This window comes from Rhincodon typus, chromosome 4, assembly GCF_021869965.1.
Source record: "Rhincodon typus isolate 14 chromosome 4, sRhiTyp1.1, whole genome shotgun sequence".
NCBI lineage: Eukaryota > Metazoa > Chordata > Chondrichthyes > Orectolobiformes > Rhincodontidae > Rhincodon > Rhincodon typus.
The window spans coordinates 119,400,050-119,420,656 of NC_063335.1; the positions used below are offsets into that span (position 1 = coordinate 119,400,050).

Sequence of the window (20,607 nt, forward strand, 5' to 3'; positions counted from 1 at the left end):
CATCAATTCCTCCTTATCTCTGCCCTGAAATGACATTGCTCTCTGATCTTAAACTCTCCCACAAGAGGAAACAACTTTTCTGCATTTGCCGTATCAAGTCTTCTAAGAACGTTGTTGGTTCAATGATGTCTCCCTCATTCTTCTAAACTCCAAAGACTATAGGCGCAACCTGTTCAGTTTCTCCTAACTAAACAGAGCCGCCAAACCCAGGATCAGACTAATGAACTTCGTAAATTGCTCATTTTATGCATAAACCATCTTCCTGCTCCTATGATGCTGCTTGGCCTGCTGTGTTCATCCAACTCTACACCTTATTGTCTCTTAACTTAAAACAGGCAGGTTGACTCTGATCGGTCAATGCATTGAGGAATGACCCAGCAAATGGCTTTCATCTATTGTGTTGAATGGAAACAGGCACAGTGTGTGCAAGTGTTCTTTCTGCCCTCAAAGAGCACTGCACTGTGAATCTGACTGGCAATCCTAAAATTGACTGTCAGTGTAATTCTTAGCACAACCAGGAATGTTTATCAAATGCTGCCCAAATGCAAAATTGCATCTCATGTTGAACAGTGTGTTTCAACTTTTGCAGTCAAATGAAAAGAGCTGTTTAAACAAAAACAAAGTTGCTGGAAAAGCGCAGCAGGTCTGGCAGCATCTGTGAAGGAAAAAACAGAGTTAAAGTTTCAGGTCCGGTGACCCTTCCTCAGAACTGATGGTGGCTGGGAAAATATCAGTTTACATGCAGAAAATAGGGAGGAGGTGGGTGACGTAGGGAGTAAACGACAGGATAGAGCCCAAAGAGAGAGAAGAGCAGTTGGACAAAGAACAAAGAACAAAGAAAATTATAGCACAGGAACAGGCCCTTCAGCCCTCCAAACCTGCGCCGATCCAGATCCACTATCTAAACCTGTCGCCTATTTTCCAAGGATCTGTATCCCTCTGCTCCCTGCCCATTCACATATCTGTCTAGATACATCTTAAATAACGCTATCATGCCCGCCTCTACCACCTCTGCTGGCAACGCGTTCCAGGCGCCACCACCCTCTGCATAAAGAACTTTCCACGCATATCTCCCTTAAACTTTTCCCCTCTCACCTTGAAATCATGACCCCGAGTAATTGAATCCCCCACGCTGGGAAAAAGCTTCTTGCTATCCATTCTGTCTGTACCACTCATGATTTTGTAGACCTCAATCAGGTGCCCCCTCAACCTCTGTCTTTTTAATGTAAGTAATCCTAATCTACTCAACCTCTCTTCATAGCTAGTGCCCTCCATACCAGGCAACATCCTGGTGAACCTCCTCTGCACCCTCTCCAAAGCATCCACATCCTTTTGGTAATGCGGTGACCAGAACTGTACGCAGTATTCCAAATGTGGTCGAACTAAAGTCCTATACAACTGTAACATGATCTGCCAACTCTTGTACTCAATATCCCGTCCGATGAATGAAAGCATGTCGTATGCCTTCTTGACCACTCTATCGAACTGCGTTGCCACCTTCAGGGTACAATGGACCTGAACACCCAGATCTCTCTGTGCATCAATTTTCCCCAGGGCTTTTCCATTTACCGTATTGTTCGTTCTTGAATTGGATCTTCCAAAATGCAGCACCTCGCATTTGCCTGGATTGAACTCCATCTGCCATTTCTCCGCCCAACTCTCCAATCTATCTAATATTCTGCTGCATTCTCAGACAGTCCCCTTCACTATCTGCTACTCCACCAATCTTAGTGTCATCTGCAAACTTGCTAATCAGACCATCTATACCTTCCTCCAGATCATTTATGTATATCACAAACAACAGTGGTCCCAACATGGATCCCTGTGAAACACCACTGGTCACAGTTCTCCATTTTGAGAAACTCCCTTCCACCACAAATTTCTGTCTCCTGTTGCCCAGCCAGTTCTCTATCCATCTAGCTAGTACACCCTGGACCCCATGCGACTTCACTTTCTCCATCAGCCTACCATGGGGAACCTTATCAAACGCCTTACTGAAGTCCATGTATATGACAGCTACAGCCCTTCCCTCATTATCAACTTTGTCACTTCCTCAAAGAATTCTATCAAGTTGGTAAGACATGACCTTCCCTGCACAAAACCATGCTGCTTATCACTAATAAGCCCATTTTCTTCCAAATGTAAATAGATCCTATCCCTCAGTATCTTCTCCAGCAGCTTCCCCACAACAGACGTCAGGCTCACCGGTCTATAATTACCTGGATTATCCTTGTTATCCTTCTTAAACAAGGGGACAACATTAGCAATTCTCCAGTCCTCCGGGACCTCACCCATGCTCAAGGATGCTGCAAAGATACCTGTTAAGGCCCCAGCTATTTCCTCTCTCGCTTCCATCAGTAACCTGGGATAGATCCCATCCGGACCCGGGGACTTGTCCACCTTAATGCCTTTTAGACGGACAAAGGAGTTGCAAATGATCAGGCTGGGAGGGTGAATAGTTGTTAATGGGGACTGTTAGTGACTAACAACAGGGGGTGTGTAATGGCAGGCTATGTGGTAACAAGGCCTGGTGTATGGGGTAGGTGGCTGGGACATGGGAGAGTTTAGGCCCTAAAATTATTGAACTCAATATGGAGTCCGGAAGGCTGTAGGATCCCCAAGCGGAAAATGAGGTGTTCCTCCAGCTTGCTTTGGGCTTCGCTGGAACACTGCAGCAAGCCAGAGACAGAGATGTTGGACAGGGAGCAGGGTGGTGTGTTAAAGTGGCAGCCACAGGTAGTTTAGGGTCTTTTCTGCGAGCAGAATGTAGATGTTCTGCAAAGCGGTCGCTAAATCTATGAGCTGTTTAAACAGTCAGCTAGTTTTTGGGATAGATTGCCTATGTACCTAGCACCACACCAACACTGAAATTCACATGCTGCACATTGCTCATTTGCACCTTTGGCAGAAATGCTTTTCAGCTTGACGACAGCACCTGGCTAGTGGGGATCACTACTTGTAATGCTACTGCACAGCAATACAGTGAAAAACCAATTGCTCAACTTTCTAGGACACCTCACCCTGCCAGGTGATCTAGACTGGGTAGTTTTCAGGTCTAAACATAGCAGCCTTTTCCCTGTTCATGAATTTAGAGTCATAGAGTAACACAACATGGAAACAGGCCTCTCAGCCCAAACTGGTCCATGCTGGCCATGGTGCCTACTCAGCTAGTTCCAATTGCCTGCATTTGGTCTATATCCCTCTAAACCCTTCCCTATCCATGTACCTATCCAAATGTTTTTTAAATGTTGCCATTGAATCCGCCTCAACCACTCTCTGGCAGCTCACTCCATATACGCACCACTCTCTGTGTGAAGCTGTCATCCCTCAGATCCCTCTTAAATTGTGCAATAAACTAAGAAAAATGACTCGCAGGATGGCTTTGAGATGCCCTGTTTCAGCATTAAGCTTGCATGGTGAACAAATAGCTTGGGATTGCTTAAATTAGAGCCCCCTTGCCAACTAAGCAACATTGTTTTCATTGTATATAAAATATGTTCATATGTTCGTATTCCTTGTGAATTATGATCATAGAACCCATACAGTGTAGAAGCAGGCCATTTGGTCCATATCGACCCTCCAAAGGACATCCCACTGAGACCTAACCCCCTACTCTATTCCCATAACCTTGCATTTCCCATGGCCAAACCACCTAACCTACACGTCTTTGGACTGTGAGAGGAAACAGAGTTAAGGTTTCAGGACTCTACTTATTGGAGTTTAGAAAAATGAGAGGTGATCTCCTTGATGCATGTGGGATTCTTAATGAGCTCGACAGGGTAAATGCTAGGAGGATAATATCACTCATAGAAAAGTCTAGGACTGGAGGGCACAGACTCAGAATTAAGGGACTCCAATTTAAGACTAAGCAGAAATTTCTTCTCTTAGAAGGTTGAGTGTCTTTGGAAGTCCTTCCCACAGAGGGCTGTGGGGAGGCAGTCCTTGTGTATATTTAAGGCTGAGATAGATCGATTCTTGAGCAGTTGGGAAATGAAGGGATGTGGGGGAAAAAGGTGGGAAAGGGGGGTGTTAGGTCAGCCATGATCCCATTGACTGGCTAGGGAAGTGGTGGGGCCAACAGCCTACATATTTCCATATTTCTTATGGCTCTGAGATTATATTTTTCCTCTCTCTTGTTTCAGGTGGTTTTCCGTGTAGGTGAATCCCCTCATCAACACTACACTCTTGCACTTCTGTTGAGTCCTTACTCCTATTCCACCACAGGAATGATCAGAAACCCACACTAGACCGAGTAAACAGCAACGGTTTCTTCACATTTTCCATTCAGATTGAAATGGTAAATCGCATGGAAAGAAACTACAAACTATTTAATAAGTGGTCAAAATTTTATTTGTGAATCATAGTTTAACTCAATATTTGTCAATGATTTGCTTGGTTCTTAAATATTTTTGATCGAGCAACTGCACAATAAAAGCACATCTTCCCGCTAAAATGTTATCTGTTGTTAATAAAAGTCACCCATTTATTAGTTCATGTGCTTTAACTGTCTCACTTATATTGGCAATTTTATCAATTAAACAAGAGTAGATGCTGTTAGGGCCATAAGATATTACAGCAGAAATAGTCCATTCAGCCCATCAAGTCTGCTCTGCCATTCAATGTGATCATGCCTGATCTAACAATCTTCAACTCCACTTTCCTGCCTTTCCCCATAACCCAGAAAGGCTTTTCTGAAGAAGGGTCCAGAACTGAACCATCAGCTTTCCTGCTCCTCTGATGCTGCCTGGCCTGCTGTGTTCATCCAGCAGTACACCTTGTTATCAATGAAATAGGTGACAGTTGTTGCCAGTTCATTTCTCTGGTAATGCTCTGACAAATCAGATTCAACCTCCTTGGATCAAAATTTAAACAAAGCTTGTCAGTTAACTATCAATCATCATTAAATGGTGCAATCTACATGTCAATGACTCTGCCAATTGTCCATTTGCCAATAATAAGCACTCTCCTCTAATGCAGTTTTGGCCTTGAATTTCTTTTCTTGCAAATTATCTCGATGATTGTGATATGAAGAAGTTTAACAAAATGCATCTTTTTATAAGGACAACTCATGACAGACTGACGGATCCAAAAACAAGGATGAGAACTTTAATATCCAGGTGTTGTTGGAGTAGGAGCCAATGTAGGTCAGCATCCATAGGGTGTTGACAGGTAAACAAAATTAGTGTAAGTCAAGGTGCCATAGTCTTACCAGATCATAGGGCTGCTCTCTTATGTGAGAGAGACGACTGGTGGTGATTTACTCTCAGGTGAGAGGACAGGTTGAGAAGGAGAGTCCTTCATGATAACCTCAGCCAGTGCAGGAATTGAAGCCACACTATCATCATATTGCCTCACAAACGGACCGTTCAGCCAACTGAGCTAAGCTGATCCCATTGGTACAAGTAGGGATTTTAACATAGAACTGTGCAGCACAGGAACAGGCCCTTCAGCCCACGATGTCGTGCCAAACATGACCAAATGAAACCAATCCCTTCTGCCTACCCATGGTCCATATCCCCTCATTCCTTCCATATTCATGCACTTATCTAAAAGTCCTTTAAATGCCCCTATTGTATCTGCCTCCACCACCACCCCCAGCAGTGCATTCCAGACTCCTACCACACACTGTGTAAAAGACTTGTCCCTCATATCTCTTTTGAACTTTCCCCTCTCACCTTAAATGCATGCGCCCTAGTTTTAGACATTTCAACTCTGAGGAAAAGATTTTGACTATCAACTCTATCTATGCATTTTGTAATTTTATAGACTTCTATCAAGTCTTCCCTCAGTCTCCATCACTCAAGAGAAAACAGTGAGTTTTTCTAGGCTCTCATTTTAGCTTGTACCCTCTAAACCAGGCAGCATCCTGGTAAAACATTTCTGCACCCTCTCTAAAGCCTCCACATCCTTCCTATAATGTGGCAACCAGAATTGAATGCAATACTCTAAGTGTGGCCTAACCAAAGTTTTATAAAGCTGCAATATAACATCCTGACTCTTGTCTTCAATTCCCCGACCAATAAAGGCAAGTATGTCATATGCCTTCTTTACCATCCTAACTACTTGCATGGCTACATTCAGGGAACTAGGATTTGAACCCCAAGATCCATCTGTACATCAATGCTGTTCAGAGTCCTGCCATTAACTGTATACTTTTCCTTAACATTTGATCTCCCAACGTGCAGGACCTCACACTTGAACAGTAGAGTTTTGCACGCCTTCACATTTAAGATGTATAGAACACAAGTGATATCCAAATGGTGCATTACAATGGTAAAAGACAGGAAGAAAACACATGATCAAGGCCATTTAGCACCAACCAGCCTGTTCAATACGATCATGGCTGATCTGATTGTAACCTTAAATTCACATTCATACCTATGTCTGAGAAACTTCTACCATAGTCTCCTTGCTTAACAATAATCTATCCACCTGTGCTTTATATATTTAAGGACTCTTCTTACACCACCTTTACAAGGGTGGATAACGAAAGACAATGTCAGGGAGAAAAAAAATTTAATCTCATGTTTTAAATGGGTGACCCCAACTTCTCGATTCCCCTTCATGAGGGGATATCTGCTCCACATCCACTCTGTCAAGATCCCTCAGAATTTTATACATTTTAAAATCAAGTCACCTTTTACTCTTCCATACTCCAGTGGATACAAGACTATCCAGTCCAACTTTTCCTCAGAAGAAAACCCACCTATTCCAGGTATTTGTCTGGTAAACCTTTTCTGAATGATTTCCAAGACATTATGTCCTACCTTAAAGGAGGTGACCAGTAATCGTATTTTGAGAAGTTGTTTCATCAGTAATCTGTATAATTGAAGCATAACTTCCTCATGTGTATTCAATTATACTCTCATTAAGTGATAACCCTGTTTTCCTAACTTCTTGCATGCCTGTGTACTACAGAAATTAATAAATGAACACTTCAGCAGCTCATTAGCTGAGACATCAAAATAGAGAAAATAGGAACCGGAGTAAGTGCTGATATATGTTCAGAAATTCATATTGGGGTCATTTAGGACACCTATTCATTAACAGCCTGACCTGGTTTAGCTTCAAATGGTTGCTAAGGGATGGATTCAGTAGCTAGGGAACAGTGGGCATGGAAATCAATGGCTTTGTTGTTCCCTCTATTTAACCGGGAGGAACTTCTGCTCAACCAATAACAGATATGCAAGCACTTTGCTGAGAGAGACAGGAATTGAGAGAGAGGTCGTGGTGATATAGAGCTGGTGGTGCGTTCAGATTACGTTACTGAGTGATAGAAAATAGGAGGGGGGGCCAGGATAACTCGAGGTCAGAGGTAACATAGTAGAAAAGAAGCCATTGAGGGTGACATTCGGGCTACAATTGCGTAAGGGTTGAACCAGGCAAGCCAACAGTGAACAGTTGTTAGAGGGGGACAGTGTAAACTATCCATACACAGCAATAAATTAAACTTTTGTCATAGCATGGTCATGCTCTTTTTTTCCCCCAAAATGTATCACCTCACACTTCTCCGCGTTGATCATCTGTCTGTCCACTTCACCAACCTGTCTATGCTCTTTTGAAGTGTTACATTGCCCACTGTACTCCAAGATCTAGATCATTTTATATAAATCACAAAATGTAAAAGGTGCCCGTGTAGCTCTGCTTCAAACCTTTCTCCTTGAAAAATATCCATTACTCAGTTTCCTACCACTCAGCCAATTTTGCATCCATGTTGTTACTGTCTTTAATTCCAAGAGTTAGAACTTCTCAAGGCTATTGTGTGGCACAGTATCAAATGCCTGTGGAACTTCATCACCATGGTACCCTCACTAGCTCTCTCTTTCCATTACTTCTTTAAAAGAAGTTAATTAAACATGATTTTCCCCTCAATAAATCTATGCTCTCTCTCCATAATTACCCTATATTTGTCTATGTAAGTATTAATTCTATCCTGAATTATTGTTTCTACAAGTTTCCACACTATCAAAGTTAATCTGACTGGTCTGCAATTACTTGGTTTTTCCTTACAACCTTTTCTTGAACAAGATCATAACCAGATGGACCTGTAGGACAATAAAATAAAACAAAACAAAGAACTACGGATTCTGAAGATTTGAAACAAAAACAGAAATTGCTGGAGAAACTCAGCATCTGTGGAAAGAGAAACAGAGTTATATTTCAAATCAGAAGGTCTTTAAAAGGCTCCAAAGAAGGGTCACCAGACTTGAAACATTAACTCTGCTTTCTCTGCACAGATGCTGCCGAACCTTTAATGCAACTGATAATTCTGTCAGTCGTCACCATTCATTTTACTTGTTTTTTAGAATAACTTAATTAGTTGAATTTAAATACTCCTGTTGCTGCTGGATTTTGACCTTCTACATCTGAATCATGACTCCAGCCGTCTGCATTGCTGATAGGTAAAGTTGCCATAGTCTGATTAATCCATGGATTAAAGAGAAAGACGACTGGTGGGGAGTTCAACTCAAGGGTCATCACGACTCAGGCAAGATTGAGAAGGCAGGACCTTCACAGTAACCTCAGCCAGTGCGAGAATTGAACACAATGCTGGCACCACTTTATATTGTAACCACCTCTCCAGCCAACTGAGCTAGCTGATCCCTGCTACTAGTCCAGTAACGTGGCAACTTTTACCTCCTTAAATTTCATAGAAGGATGTGGGAAAATTCAACACAAGGCCTTTCGGTGCTGGTATTGTTTATTCTCATAAAAGAATGATACAAAACATACAAATATTATCACAAACATACCCACAAGACAACAAAGATTCTTAGAAACAATTCACCACAGTTAACTGTGATTTGTACAATTTAAGCATGCCTTTTAATTCTTCCTGCAGCATGCTACAATAAATTACTTTTGCCTATGAACTGGCTTTATACTGTATTTTGAATGGTGTAAAGAACCTGTAATTGTACTGTTATATGATTGGCAACTCAGCAAATGGTCATTGGAATTTGAGCTAAAACCTTAATTATTGCTGCCACAATTACCTGCTTTCACCAACTGCAAATGCAGTTTCTTCCCTTCCAATTTAGAATCCAATACATACACGTTTAATATATTTTTATATAAAACATGTACATGTATAGATAAACATTAAAGTGCACAATCTGTTCGGTTAATACTGAGAAATAAAATCATCTAAGATACACAAAAAAATGTCAGACCACATACAAGTATACCACCTTAACAGAGTTATAAGATATTAGCAAATCTTAAGAATTCACATCAAGATTAAAGAAAAAATACAAATGAAAGGATTCAACTTCAGCTCCTTTGACTCAAACTTTTAAACAAAAACTAGATTTTAGAACGCAGTCTTCTTGAAAATAAGTTTCCCTACCAGAAAATTTTAATAAATTTTAGCTAGATGATAGATGTCATTTAGAAGCAAAACGAGGGGGCATTTCAAATTTTTTTTAACATCGGGGTGGAGCTGGATTTGACAAAACTATTTATTAATTAATTGATGATTGGTATCTTGACTTTTATAAAATCAGATTGTGGATTATGGTGGGCAAGAAGTCCCTGAACATTTAATCTTTGGCCTCGATTTAACAATCTTTAAATTAGATGGAAAAAGAAATCAAATGTTTTTATTCACAGCAGTGAATCAACAAATCAATAATGCCCCTTCCTGCAAAACCCAAAGGTTCTCCTCAGGCACCTTGATACCACTTACCCGTTAGAAGGATAAGCATCGAACATTTGTCTCAATCTTTGTTCATTCAGCTCAACAAAGAGATAACATAGGCCAGAACAACATCCTCCTAGTTACATCTTCCATTCTTTAAAAGACAATCTTGCAGCTTCCAATTCTGTTTGAAGTGAACTTCATTATAATCAGCATAAGATTTATGAGCACGTCTTTTTCAAGGTATTATAGTTCTTATTCTTCCAGAGTCTACTCGCTACGGTTTGATAATCTAATGGTAACTCTTTCTATCCAGAATTAGATTAAGAATAAACTGATTTCGATTATCTGCAACTGGCAGACAAACCAAAGCCTGAATGTCACTGTCATTAGTGACAGCAGCTTTGTGTTCTGTGCCCTTACCCCAAGTACTTTCTAAAGTAATCATCCAATCTTATGGTAAGAAAATTTGCTCTTACTTTTCTTGAAGCCTGTATGGGTTTGTTTTCTTCCAGTACTCATGAAGCACCTGCACCTTTTCATCAACACTGTTTGATCCATTTTTAAGCCAATCAACTCCTTTTGACTACTTATGACATTTTTGGAACCATTTTGCATGGTTTCCACTCTCCAAGTGTATTCAAGCACAGTTGATGAAAGTATAAATCCTAAACAAAAACATAGGAAAAAGTTCTCAAGTGTGGATTACTAACAATTTTGACAAGTTACACATAAAAGATTTGCAAATATACAATGAAAACAAACAATACCAGACTCATCCACAACTGAAGAGCTGCTGCAATCATTCACAGATCAGTAACGAAAATGTTTCTCAGGCTCTTCAAAGAATCCATACATTTTGAACAGAAAAAAAAAAAAAATGAGAAAACGGATTATTTTAAGGTTTTAAAAGGGGAATGCATATTGCCCTTCCCCTAATGGTAGAGACCAGCAGCTGTATCAATTTCCATCAGGTTAAACCAAAAGTAAAGGCAGGTTCTCAAAGACAGAGTCAACAAATCCCATCTTAAAAATTAAAGGAATGGGACGTTATCTGAAAGGAAGCTGTTTGCACAGAATCATTCCATTATTTGAATAGTACTGGCATATATACAGCAATTCATAAAATTTTGTTTTTAAATTTGTATCCAGTTACTCACCACATGCTTTATTTTAAAAAATGAAAATAATTATTAGCATACAAGTGTTAATTTTAGAATGCTTGCTTTCTCTCCCCCCCAGCGTGAAAAGATTATGGAAAACAAGGCTTCACTTCATAAACACGTATCTAAATATGGCAAATTGATAAATGCCGTATTTCTTAGCATGCAGGGGAATGATAAAAGATGGTCAGCCAGTCAGAACAGTGAGGCAAGAAATTTGGTTTTGTAAAGAGAACCATCAATACCTTTGCACCAGCTGCTCAGTAACTAAGGCAGCACACCCTAAACCCTACAAGATGAAATTTGGTTTAGCTTGTAGCTTATCTTCAAATCCTTTGAAAGCAAATACCTAACACTTCCCTCCTGCCCCAACATCCCCCACACATCTTGGTTTTAAGCTTTCCTTCCCCAAATACATAAATGAATCAACTAGCATTATACCACACATCAGAAGATAATCCAAAGCTAAACTCATTTTACTTTACGAACAAAAATGTCTTTTTCAAATCAAACCAGAAGGTGAAGTGACTTGGCAGTGTAGAATCCTACTGTTACAAGTTATGGTTTTAGCTAACAGCAACGAGACAATATATTGCAATCTCCCCATTGTTCAGTATGGAAATTAAAATAATGTGTCTTAAAGACTATATACATTTTGTTCTTACATGCCAAGTTACATACATATATATATTATATATCTCCTTTTTAAAAGGAACATCACACAAATGCATAAGTTCAATGGTATAAAAAAGGAGTGGCAAAGTGCACAATTTTACAGTATATTTACAAATCCATAGCATTATTTCAAGCCTTCATTTTAGCTAAAAATACAATATGTTATGCAATACATACAAATGGAAATTCTATTGGCTTTAACACCTTTATACAAGAACAGCTGATCACAACGAGAAAGCTTAGACAATAATGCAAGGACTTAACAGTCAAAGTAGCCCTGCTGTAAACCTCTTGATTTCAGAATGATGACACGTTGTCTTTCAAAGTGCAGGGCGAATTCATTAGCAAAAGCTAGTGCGACATGCAGACACAATCAGCTGTTCAAAATTCAGGACTCAAGCCGTCATTAAATCATCCACAGCTGAGGTGGTTTGGCTGTTCCTCAAGACCCTTAAAGTCCTTCACTGAACTGCCACTAAACAAAAATGCTCTGAAATCCACAATGTTCCAGGGAAGCCGTTAGAAATTTCAGATGGTCCCATCCTCTTTAGCCTTCAATTACAGGAGCCAACTCTGGTGTAAGGTTCACTGTTATATTTTTGTACAAAAAGTGCAGGGTTATATTTGGAGCATACTTCAGGTTGTTCAACCCATCCAGGGGCTGACGTTCTTTAGAATACCTCAACAATTTATATCTGTGGGGAAAAAATGACATCGGAATGATCAAATGAGTAGTGAAGTAATCCAACCTGGGTTACAAGTATCAGAATAAAGTTTGTAGAATCAGACAACAAAGGAAGAGGCCATTTCGTTCACAGTTAGTTTACCTCAGTTGGCTGGAGGGCTGGTCTGTGATGCAGAGTGACAACAAAAATGTGGGTTCTATTCCTGTACCAGCTGAGGTTACAGTGAAGGTCCTGCCTTCTCAACCTCGCCCCTCACCTGGGTGGGATGACCCTGAGGTTAACCCACCATGAATTGTCCCTCTCCAATGAGAGAGCAGCCTTCTGGGACCATGGTGACTTCATCTTTCGCTTACTGGCAGTAGTTCTTTCAAAAGGTTTATCCTCGCCTTATTCCTTCCCAACAGATTTAAAAGTTTCTTTTTAGACCATATCCCAATTCGCCCAAGAAAATTACTATTGAATGCTTCTATAATTACGCTTTGCAGAAAATAAAAGAAACATTTCACTCATCTTTCCTGTAGTGTTTTTTTTTTGACATTTGTCTGAATTACTGGCTTTTCTAACAGCTGAAAAATTTCCACTCCAGCTTTCCTGTCAAAACCTCTGAGCATCTGTACTAAAGCTGCGAATGCTGTAATCACCACCTCTAGGTGGCGCAATGAGCTCATACATGCAAAGGGCCCCTTGGAATTATTAAGTGACTGAAGCAGTACAGGTAGTTTCCAAGATGGTACAAACAGAAGTGCAAACCAGGACTTGGGGAGATTGGACGAGATCCGACGAGACCAACAGGAGCGTCTGCTTTTGGCGGTGTATTGTCAACAATCCTTGTGCCTCTAGCTAGCCCTCTTCAGCTGTCATACTGCCCAGGGACAGGTCCTTCCAGGAGACGGTGCTGCACCTCCTGTTTCCCCTCACCACCTTCTACACATGATCTCAGCAGTCAATGGCACAGCAAGGCCTGCTCAGTAAAAGGAGGATGGTTGAGGAGATACCCAGGAACCTCCCCTTTAACCACCCAGCCTCTGCCACAACCCAAGCTTCACAGCTCTCTCAGCGACACATTCCGTCTCCCCTATGTCCCCATCCTCCTCCCCCAACCCTCATCTCATCTCAGCTAATGGAAAAGGGAGCAATGTCAGCAGCAGCTGGACTCATTGAAATGTTTCGCATGGGAAATCATGTCTCACTAACCTGATTGAGTTTTTTGAAGTAGTAAGGAAGAGGATTGATGAGGGCAGAGTGGTGGATGTGACCTATATAGATTTCAGTAAGGTGTTTGACAAGGTTCCTGGTGTTAGACTGGTTAGCAAGGTTAGAACACATGGAATACAGGGAGAACTAGCTATTTGGATACAGAACTGGCTGGAAGGTAGAAGACAGAGGGTGGTGGTGGAGGGCTGCTTTTCAGATGGGAGGCTCGTGACCAGTGGTGTGCCACAACGATTGGTGCTGGGTCCACTGCTTTTTGTCATTTATATAAATGATTTGATGTGAACATAGGAGGTATGGTTAGTAAGTTTGCAGACGACACTGAAATTGGAGGTGTAGTGGACAGCGAAGAACATTACCTCAGAGTACAACGGGATCTTGATCAGATTGGCCAATGGGCCGAGGAGTGGCAGATGGAGTTTCATTTAGATAAACGTGAGGTGCTGCATCTTGGAAAAAGTCAGAAGTCACACGACACCAATTATAGTCCAACAGGTTTATTTGAAATCAAGCTTTTGGAACGTAGCCCTTTCATCAGGTGAAGCGAGACAGCAGCACACAGATACAGAATTTATAGGCAAAGAGATCAAAAGATCATATAAATGGTGTGAGTGGTGTGTCAAATAATAAGGCTCGGCAGGTGGTCAACACCAGCACCTCCACATCATGGCATTTTGGAAAGGTAAATCAGGGCAGGACTTATACATTTAATGATAAGGACCTGGAGAGTGTTGACTAACAAAGAGATCTTGAAATCACAGTTGGATAGGATAGTGAAGAAGGCATTCGATATGCTTGCCTTTATTAGTCAGTGCATCGAGAATAGGAGTTGGGAGGTCATGTTGCACCAGTACAGGACATTAGTGAGGCCACTTTTAGAGTATAGCATGCAATCCTCGTCTCCCTCCTATAGGAAGAATGTTGTGAAACTAGAAAGGGTTCAGAAATCTGTTGCGTAGCACTATCATCTGGCAGTTCATGTACAGACCAACAGCAGTGCTATTATCAACCTTCGACATCCCTTCAAAAGAAACCTTGGGAGGTTTAAAAAAAAGGTTTCCCTTAAGAAATCTATCCTAGCTTTCCTTAATCAACATGCATTTGTCTATGTGACTATGAATTTTTGAATTCTGAAAACAGTTCCAGTCAGGATCCTTTTAGCCAGCACAGAGAACAATTTTGATGCTGTGTGACTAGGGTGGATTCAAACCCAGACTTCAGAAGAGAAGTAATATGGTAATCTATTAAGCATATCAAGTCTCCAAACATTTATATTTTCAAGCACCAGCCCATGTCCAAGTAATGCATTTTCAAAAGTACTTGAAATGCCCTCAAGTCTTATGCTTTCAAATCAATTGTTTTCTCAATTCTGTAGGTAAAAGTTAAAGGGTATTTTCTAATAAATGTCCAGTACACTTTGAAAACGTGTCCAGTAGGTTGACTACTTACCTGCCTAGAAACTGCACTTCCCCTCGATGATGATGGGGGATAGACTTGTATTTTCCCAGATCTCCTTCTGGCCTTGTCACATTATATCCTGCAAAGGAAACTCTGCAAGATGAATGAGAAACAGAATTATTAAGTCAGTCAACTTGTCTTAAACTTCATGGAATATATTCGTTAGCGTACTTAGTAGATTTAATGGCAAAATAATACACATAAAAAACACAAATTTTAAGATATATATATATATAATAAATGCCAGGGCCTGTTTCCACACTGTAGGGATTCTATGATCTGGTTCCATCAGGAATATTCAGCAAGTGCTGCCCAATTGCTATTTGATCTGATCAGTCACTCTCTGGGACAGGCAAGTCAAAAAATGCACTTGAAGCAAGAAGTGATCTTTTGTGGTGAATCATTGGGACCGAACTGATTCAGTATCTATACTGATGCAATCATATTAAAAATTAAAAGGTATCCAAATGTCCTATTACTTTACTTTTGTTTACAATTTTACCAATTAACCAACTTCTAACTTAAACACATTAAAGAGGAAATTCTTCCTCACCAACGTATTATCTAAAATTAAAATGTAACTCCTATGAGTTTTTGGCAGACTATCTACTTTTGACCCAAGATTGAAAAGCTATGACTTGAACGTGATTATTTCAATTTCAATGTTGGAGAAACAGGTTCACTTACTGCCTGCACCCCAAGCAATGTATTTGATAACCTCATAATAACACTTCTATTACAATTTACTCTATTCATCTTCTGAGCCTTTTTTGAACTCTACTCTTCCTTTACTATCCTCCTCTAAATATCCTGCTCGCAACCTTAACATACTTTGGACACATATTCCTCTGCACTGCCAAAAAGACACTACACATTATTCTTCTCCACTAGCAGTTCAATTCAACAATTGCTGGAAACCTCACTTGTGCCTTCACTGCCTCTCAACTCAACTATTCCAATACTTTCCTGGCCAGCCTCTCACCTTTCTTAAACTTGAGCTCACCCAACAATCTACTGCCTGGATCCTAATTCAATTAAGCCTGTTCGCCCACCATTCTTGGGCTCAGTGAACTACATTGGCTCTGATCCCAATAATAACTCACTTCTAAAATTCTCATCCTCATTTTCAAATCACTCCATGATCTTGCCCCTCTGTAAACTCTTGACCCCTACAATCCTTAGAGACCGTGTTCCCAATTTGGTCCCTTGTGCCTCACCAAGTTTCATCACTCTCATTAATGGCCATACCTTCAGCTGTCTAAAAACTCAGGAATTCCCTCTGAACTTGTCCATCTCTCTCCCTCTTTCTCTCAAAACATCATTATCTTTGATAAAGCTTTTGGTTACCTTTCCTAATACCTTGTGCTGCTCAAATTTTGAATTTTGTTTACTAATACACCCGAATGTCTTTAGCTATGTTATGGGCTCTATATAAATGCAAGCTGTTGTTACTGCAGCAATAGTTTCTTCTACTGCAGAATGAGACCACAACTCATCCTCCATTTCATTCTACTCACCCTTCCACCATCTCACCCAACTCAATTATTGGACGTTAATCTTTCTAAGTTCCTCCCTATTACCAAAAATGTTGACCTATGAGGTGGCCTGTGAAGCCTCAATCATTCACAAACAGAAGTTGGTTTGTATGCCAAGTATTTTCAAGAGCCACCGACTTCAGTATTGAGTAATTACGTCTCTGAACAGGTTGATTAGAAAATATCTGAAAGTGTAGCATGGATGATTACCACCTTTATCAATCATGACACTGGGTCAGCGCTGTGTGGGTGTGCCTTAAGCTCCCAGGCATCTTTACAACACAGTGTATACCATACATTTGAATTGTTACATACAGTCGTAAGGCACCAGTCGGTAAAAACACCAGTTTGTGGGGTGAAAAACTGAAGATAACTATTAATGAGATTACAGCAAGTCGTGATTGAAATGGGGGGAGGAGGGAGCTAGCTTTTTTTTTTAAGAATTATCTCAGTGGGCCTTGCTGGCTGAGTCAGCATTTATTGCCTGTCCGTAGGCACCCTTAAAGGAGGTGACGATGAGCTGCCTTCTTGAATCACCACAGTCCACATTCACAATGGGACACTCACAATGCCATCAGGCAGAAAGTTCCAGAATTTTGACCCAGCAACACTGAAAGAATGATGATATATTTCCAAGCCAGTCCGGAAGGTGAGTGGCTTGGAGGGGAACTCACAGGGGATGGTGTTCCTATGTATCTGCTAGCATTGTCCTTCTAGATGGTAGTAAGTGTAGGTTTGGAAGGTGCTGTCTAAGAGCCTGGGTGAATTTTTGGTGTTCTTATATACTATCTTATGCATCTTACACACCATGTATACATAAAAATAGGACCTTTCGGGGTGAAAGGAGGAGAGTTAGCTTATATGCTGAAATGTCGTTTCACTTTCATTGTGCTCTGAATCCGAGTGAAATGTCAGCCACTCCTCGATTCTACATCACTCTTTAGAACACTTGCTTCTTCTATGGCAGAGTGCACACCATTCCAAACCGAAGTGGATAAACCTAATTATAATCTGGGCCTAACAGAAATTACAGGCACAAAAGTCCTATTTTTCATCCGCTCAAAGTTGAAATGCCTCCATGTAGCTACAAATTATATTGGCTATCCTGTACAAAACCACTAGGGTGGTACCATGGTTCTCATTATGAAGATACACCTGCATTGGCCTCCCACCTTCCAACATCTGTGAAGGTCTTAGGCAGGGTGTAGAGGAAATTTACGATCAGCATTCCAGAGACGAGGAGACTTCAGCTATGTGGATAAATCAGAAAAGCAAAGGCTGCTGTCCTTAAAACAGAGGAGTTTGAGCGGAGATTTGATTTATGAGCTCAAAGTCATGGTGTTAAGTCCTGACAGAGTAGATAGAAGGAAACTATTCCCAAAGACAAAAGGGTCAAAAACCTTTCACAACTTAATTGCTACTCAATCCCTTCAGTCATTTCTATTCCAGAAGAAATATTCCAAAATCTCAGATTCACATCATATTTAAGGTAGAAAAGTGAACCACCTAATTTGAGGCAGAACAGAGCTTAAATAATTCTCCTCTAATTTTTGCAGCTAATTGTGGGCACCACAACTGAATGCCATTTTAATTATGCCATTTCAAATTCAAATAGCTTTCATCTCTGGCATATGAATGAAAATGTAAAGTATTTAAACAGAAAAAGTCAGCTCAGCTTTGAGCCACGACCACCAGTTTTAAATCTGTACTTCTGAAAAGACTCTTACCTACGCCACAAGTCATCATCTTCGCCACCCCATCCCCAGAAGGCATTGGGAAAGCCATTGATTTTCCTGAATTGGTCTACTGTTAGACCACTGACTCCACCGAAGAACTCATTGTATGGCAGACTAGAAAAGGAGGCGGGGATGGAGGAAAAAAAAAATGAGACAATCATCCAAGGACTGCGTGGTATGAAATTTTAAACAAAAACGACTACAAAGTAAATAGAAATAGAAAACTCACCCCAGTAATTTGTTAATGCATTGAGAAAGATATTCAATGTGTTAACGAGAAAACATAAAACATACAGGACATAGAATCAGCAATTTGTTAAAAGGAAAGCAAACATTGTAGGTGTGTTTCAGCTTAAACACAAATTATGAAAATTCTTTTTTTAAAAAGAATATGGAGCAACATGAAGGGATTCTGGATAATTATTATTGTTAATAGAAACAAAACACTGCAGATGCTGGAGAAATTCGGCAGGTCTGTCAGCATCTGCGGAGAGAGAAACAGAATTAACACTTTGGGTCCAGCACGACCCATCTTCAGAATCAAACCTGATAACCGTTGTGTTTCTTGGTTCTTCAGAAATTTAGTTCTGAAGTAAAGTCATATTGGACTCAAAACATTAACTCTGCTTCTCTTTGATGCTGCCAGCCCTGCTGAGTTTCTCCAGCATTCTCTGTTAATCATCCACATTCTCTGAATGATGAAAGTGTTTATAAAGTTACTGAAAATCAATGCAGTGGCCACATTTAAGGGATTGCTAGGGCTATGCTGATGAGCTTATACATAGATGGAGAAGAAACATGTGGAGAATAAAGATCTGCATAGAATCAGTTAGATTGAACAGCCTGCTGCTCTGCCACAATTTCTATGTAACTCTATGCATTCACTCTAAATTGCAGCAAGTTATCCTCATCAGACAACGACGCAAATAATCTCAGTTTACAGTCTTCTGTTTTTGATGTGACCATTCCACAACCTATTGGGTATAACTTGGGATGCAGAATGAACAGTGGCCAGAAATTAGCTTTTTGTTTGAGAGAATTACATAATTTCATTTTACTCATTTATAAAATGTTAGCATTGCTGGTTACGCCAGCATTTATTGCCCATCCCTAACTGTCCCTTGGTCAGAGCAGCTTTGAATTGCTAGGGATACTTCAGTGGGTAATTACGAGTCAACCACTTTGCTGCAGGTTAAGAGTCACACGCAGGCCAGACGAGGTAGGGAAGGAAATCTGCCATCCTTAAAGGATCCTTCTTGATCACAGAAACATAGAAAATAAGAGAAGCAGGGCCATTCAGCCCTTCAAGTCTGCTCTGCCATTTAACATGATCATAGCTATTAATTCAACTCAGTATCTGTTCCTGCTTTCTCCCCATATACTTTGATCCCTTTAGCCCCAAGAACTAACTCCTTCTTGAAAACATTCAGTGCTTTGGCCTCAATTGATTTCTGTAACAGAGAATTCCACAGGCTCACCACTTTCTGGGTGAAAGCATTTTTCCTCATCTGAGTCCTAAATGGCCTGCTCCGTATCCTTAGACTACGGCCTCCTGGTTTTGGACTCCCAGGTTTTCAGGACTATCCTTCCTGCATTTACCCTGTCTGAAAGGACATCAGTGAATCAGATGCTCTTTTTCAATCAATCAACAGTGGTTACATGGAAGCCATTAGGCCAGCTTTCAATTCCAGATTTTCATCTGATTCAAATTTCACCATCTGCCATTTTGGGATCTGAAACCATGACTTCAGAACATGAGCTTGGGGCTCTGGATCACTAGTCTAGTGACATTGTAACTATACCACCGTCACTTAACAATTGTAACATGGTTTACCTTTCAATTTCAGTGCTTACGACATGTGAGGTGATTTAGTCCCTTTTGCATTCCCCTTCCCCCCACCAAAACCATTATTTCAGATTGTTAACTATAAAAAGATATGAAAGAGTGCACCAGATACTTACAGGTACATGTACTTGTCCAGCTTTGATGCAAAATGCCGTGGCATCTGCCCACATCCATAATAATTGCGATCACTTTCTGGAATGTGATCAACATCATGGAAAACGAGACAGTCCCAATCTAGATCCTTCATAGCCTCCATAAAACCAACGTTAAATAGCATTGCACGGTTGAAAGGATAGTTACCAGCCTAGGGTGGGGAAAGGCAAAAAACACCTGAAAGACTGGTGTTTCCAGAGCAACTTTCACGAGCAGAAGATGTTCCAAAGTTCTTTACTGTTATAACATAGGAAACGTGGCAGCCAATTAACACACAGCAAGCTGCATCTACAAGGTGCACTGCATCAAGTTAAGGTTCCTTTGGGAGCACCTTCCAAACCAGTGATCTCTACCAACTAAAAGGACAGGGGCATTAGTTACATAGGAACACCACCTGCAAGGTCCCTTCTGAGTCACTCACTATCCAGACTTAGATCTAAATTGTCGTGCCTTCATTGTCACTGTGTCAAAACCCTGTCACTGTGTCAAAACCCTGTCACTGT

General features: G+C 40.6%; 1 protein-coding gene across 1 annotated transcript in view; it reads right to left on the reverse strand.

The window, feature by feature from the left end:
• Window positions 1–8,682: 8,682 nt before the first annotated feature.
• b4galt6 (UDP-Gal:betaGlcNAc beta 1,4- galactosyltransferase, polypeptide 6) overlaps window positions 8,683–20,607 on the reverse strand; it is a 23,211-nt gene continuing 11,286 nt past the window's right edge. The window contains exons 5-8 of the mRNA XM_048595593.1: window positions 20,068–20,255; window positions 18,097–18,219; window positions 14,826–14,927; window positions 8,683–12,173 (exon numbers count right to left, since the gene is read on the reverse strand). Of these exons, the coding sequence (XP_048451550.1) occupies window positions 12,026–12,173; window positions 14,826–14,927; window positions 18,097–18,219; window positions 20,068–20,255 (561 nt within the window). The 3' untranslated portion in view covers window positions 8,683–12,025. The remainder of the gene's footprint in view (window positions 12,174–14,825; window positions 14,928–18,096; window positions 18,220–20,067; window positions 20,256–20,607) is intronic.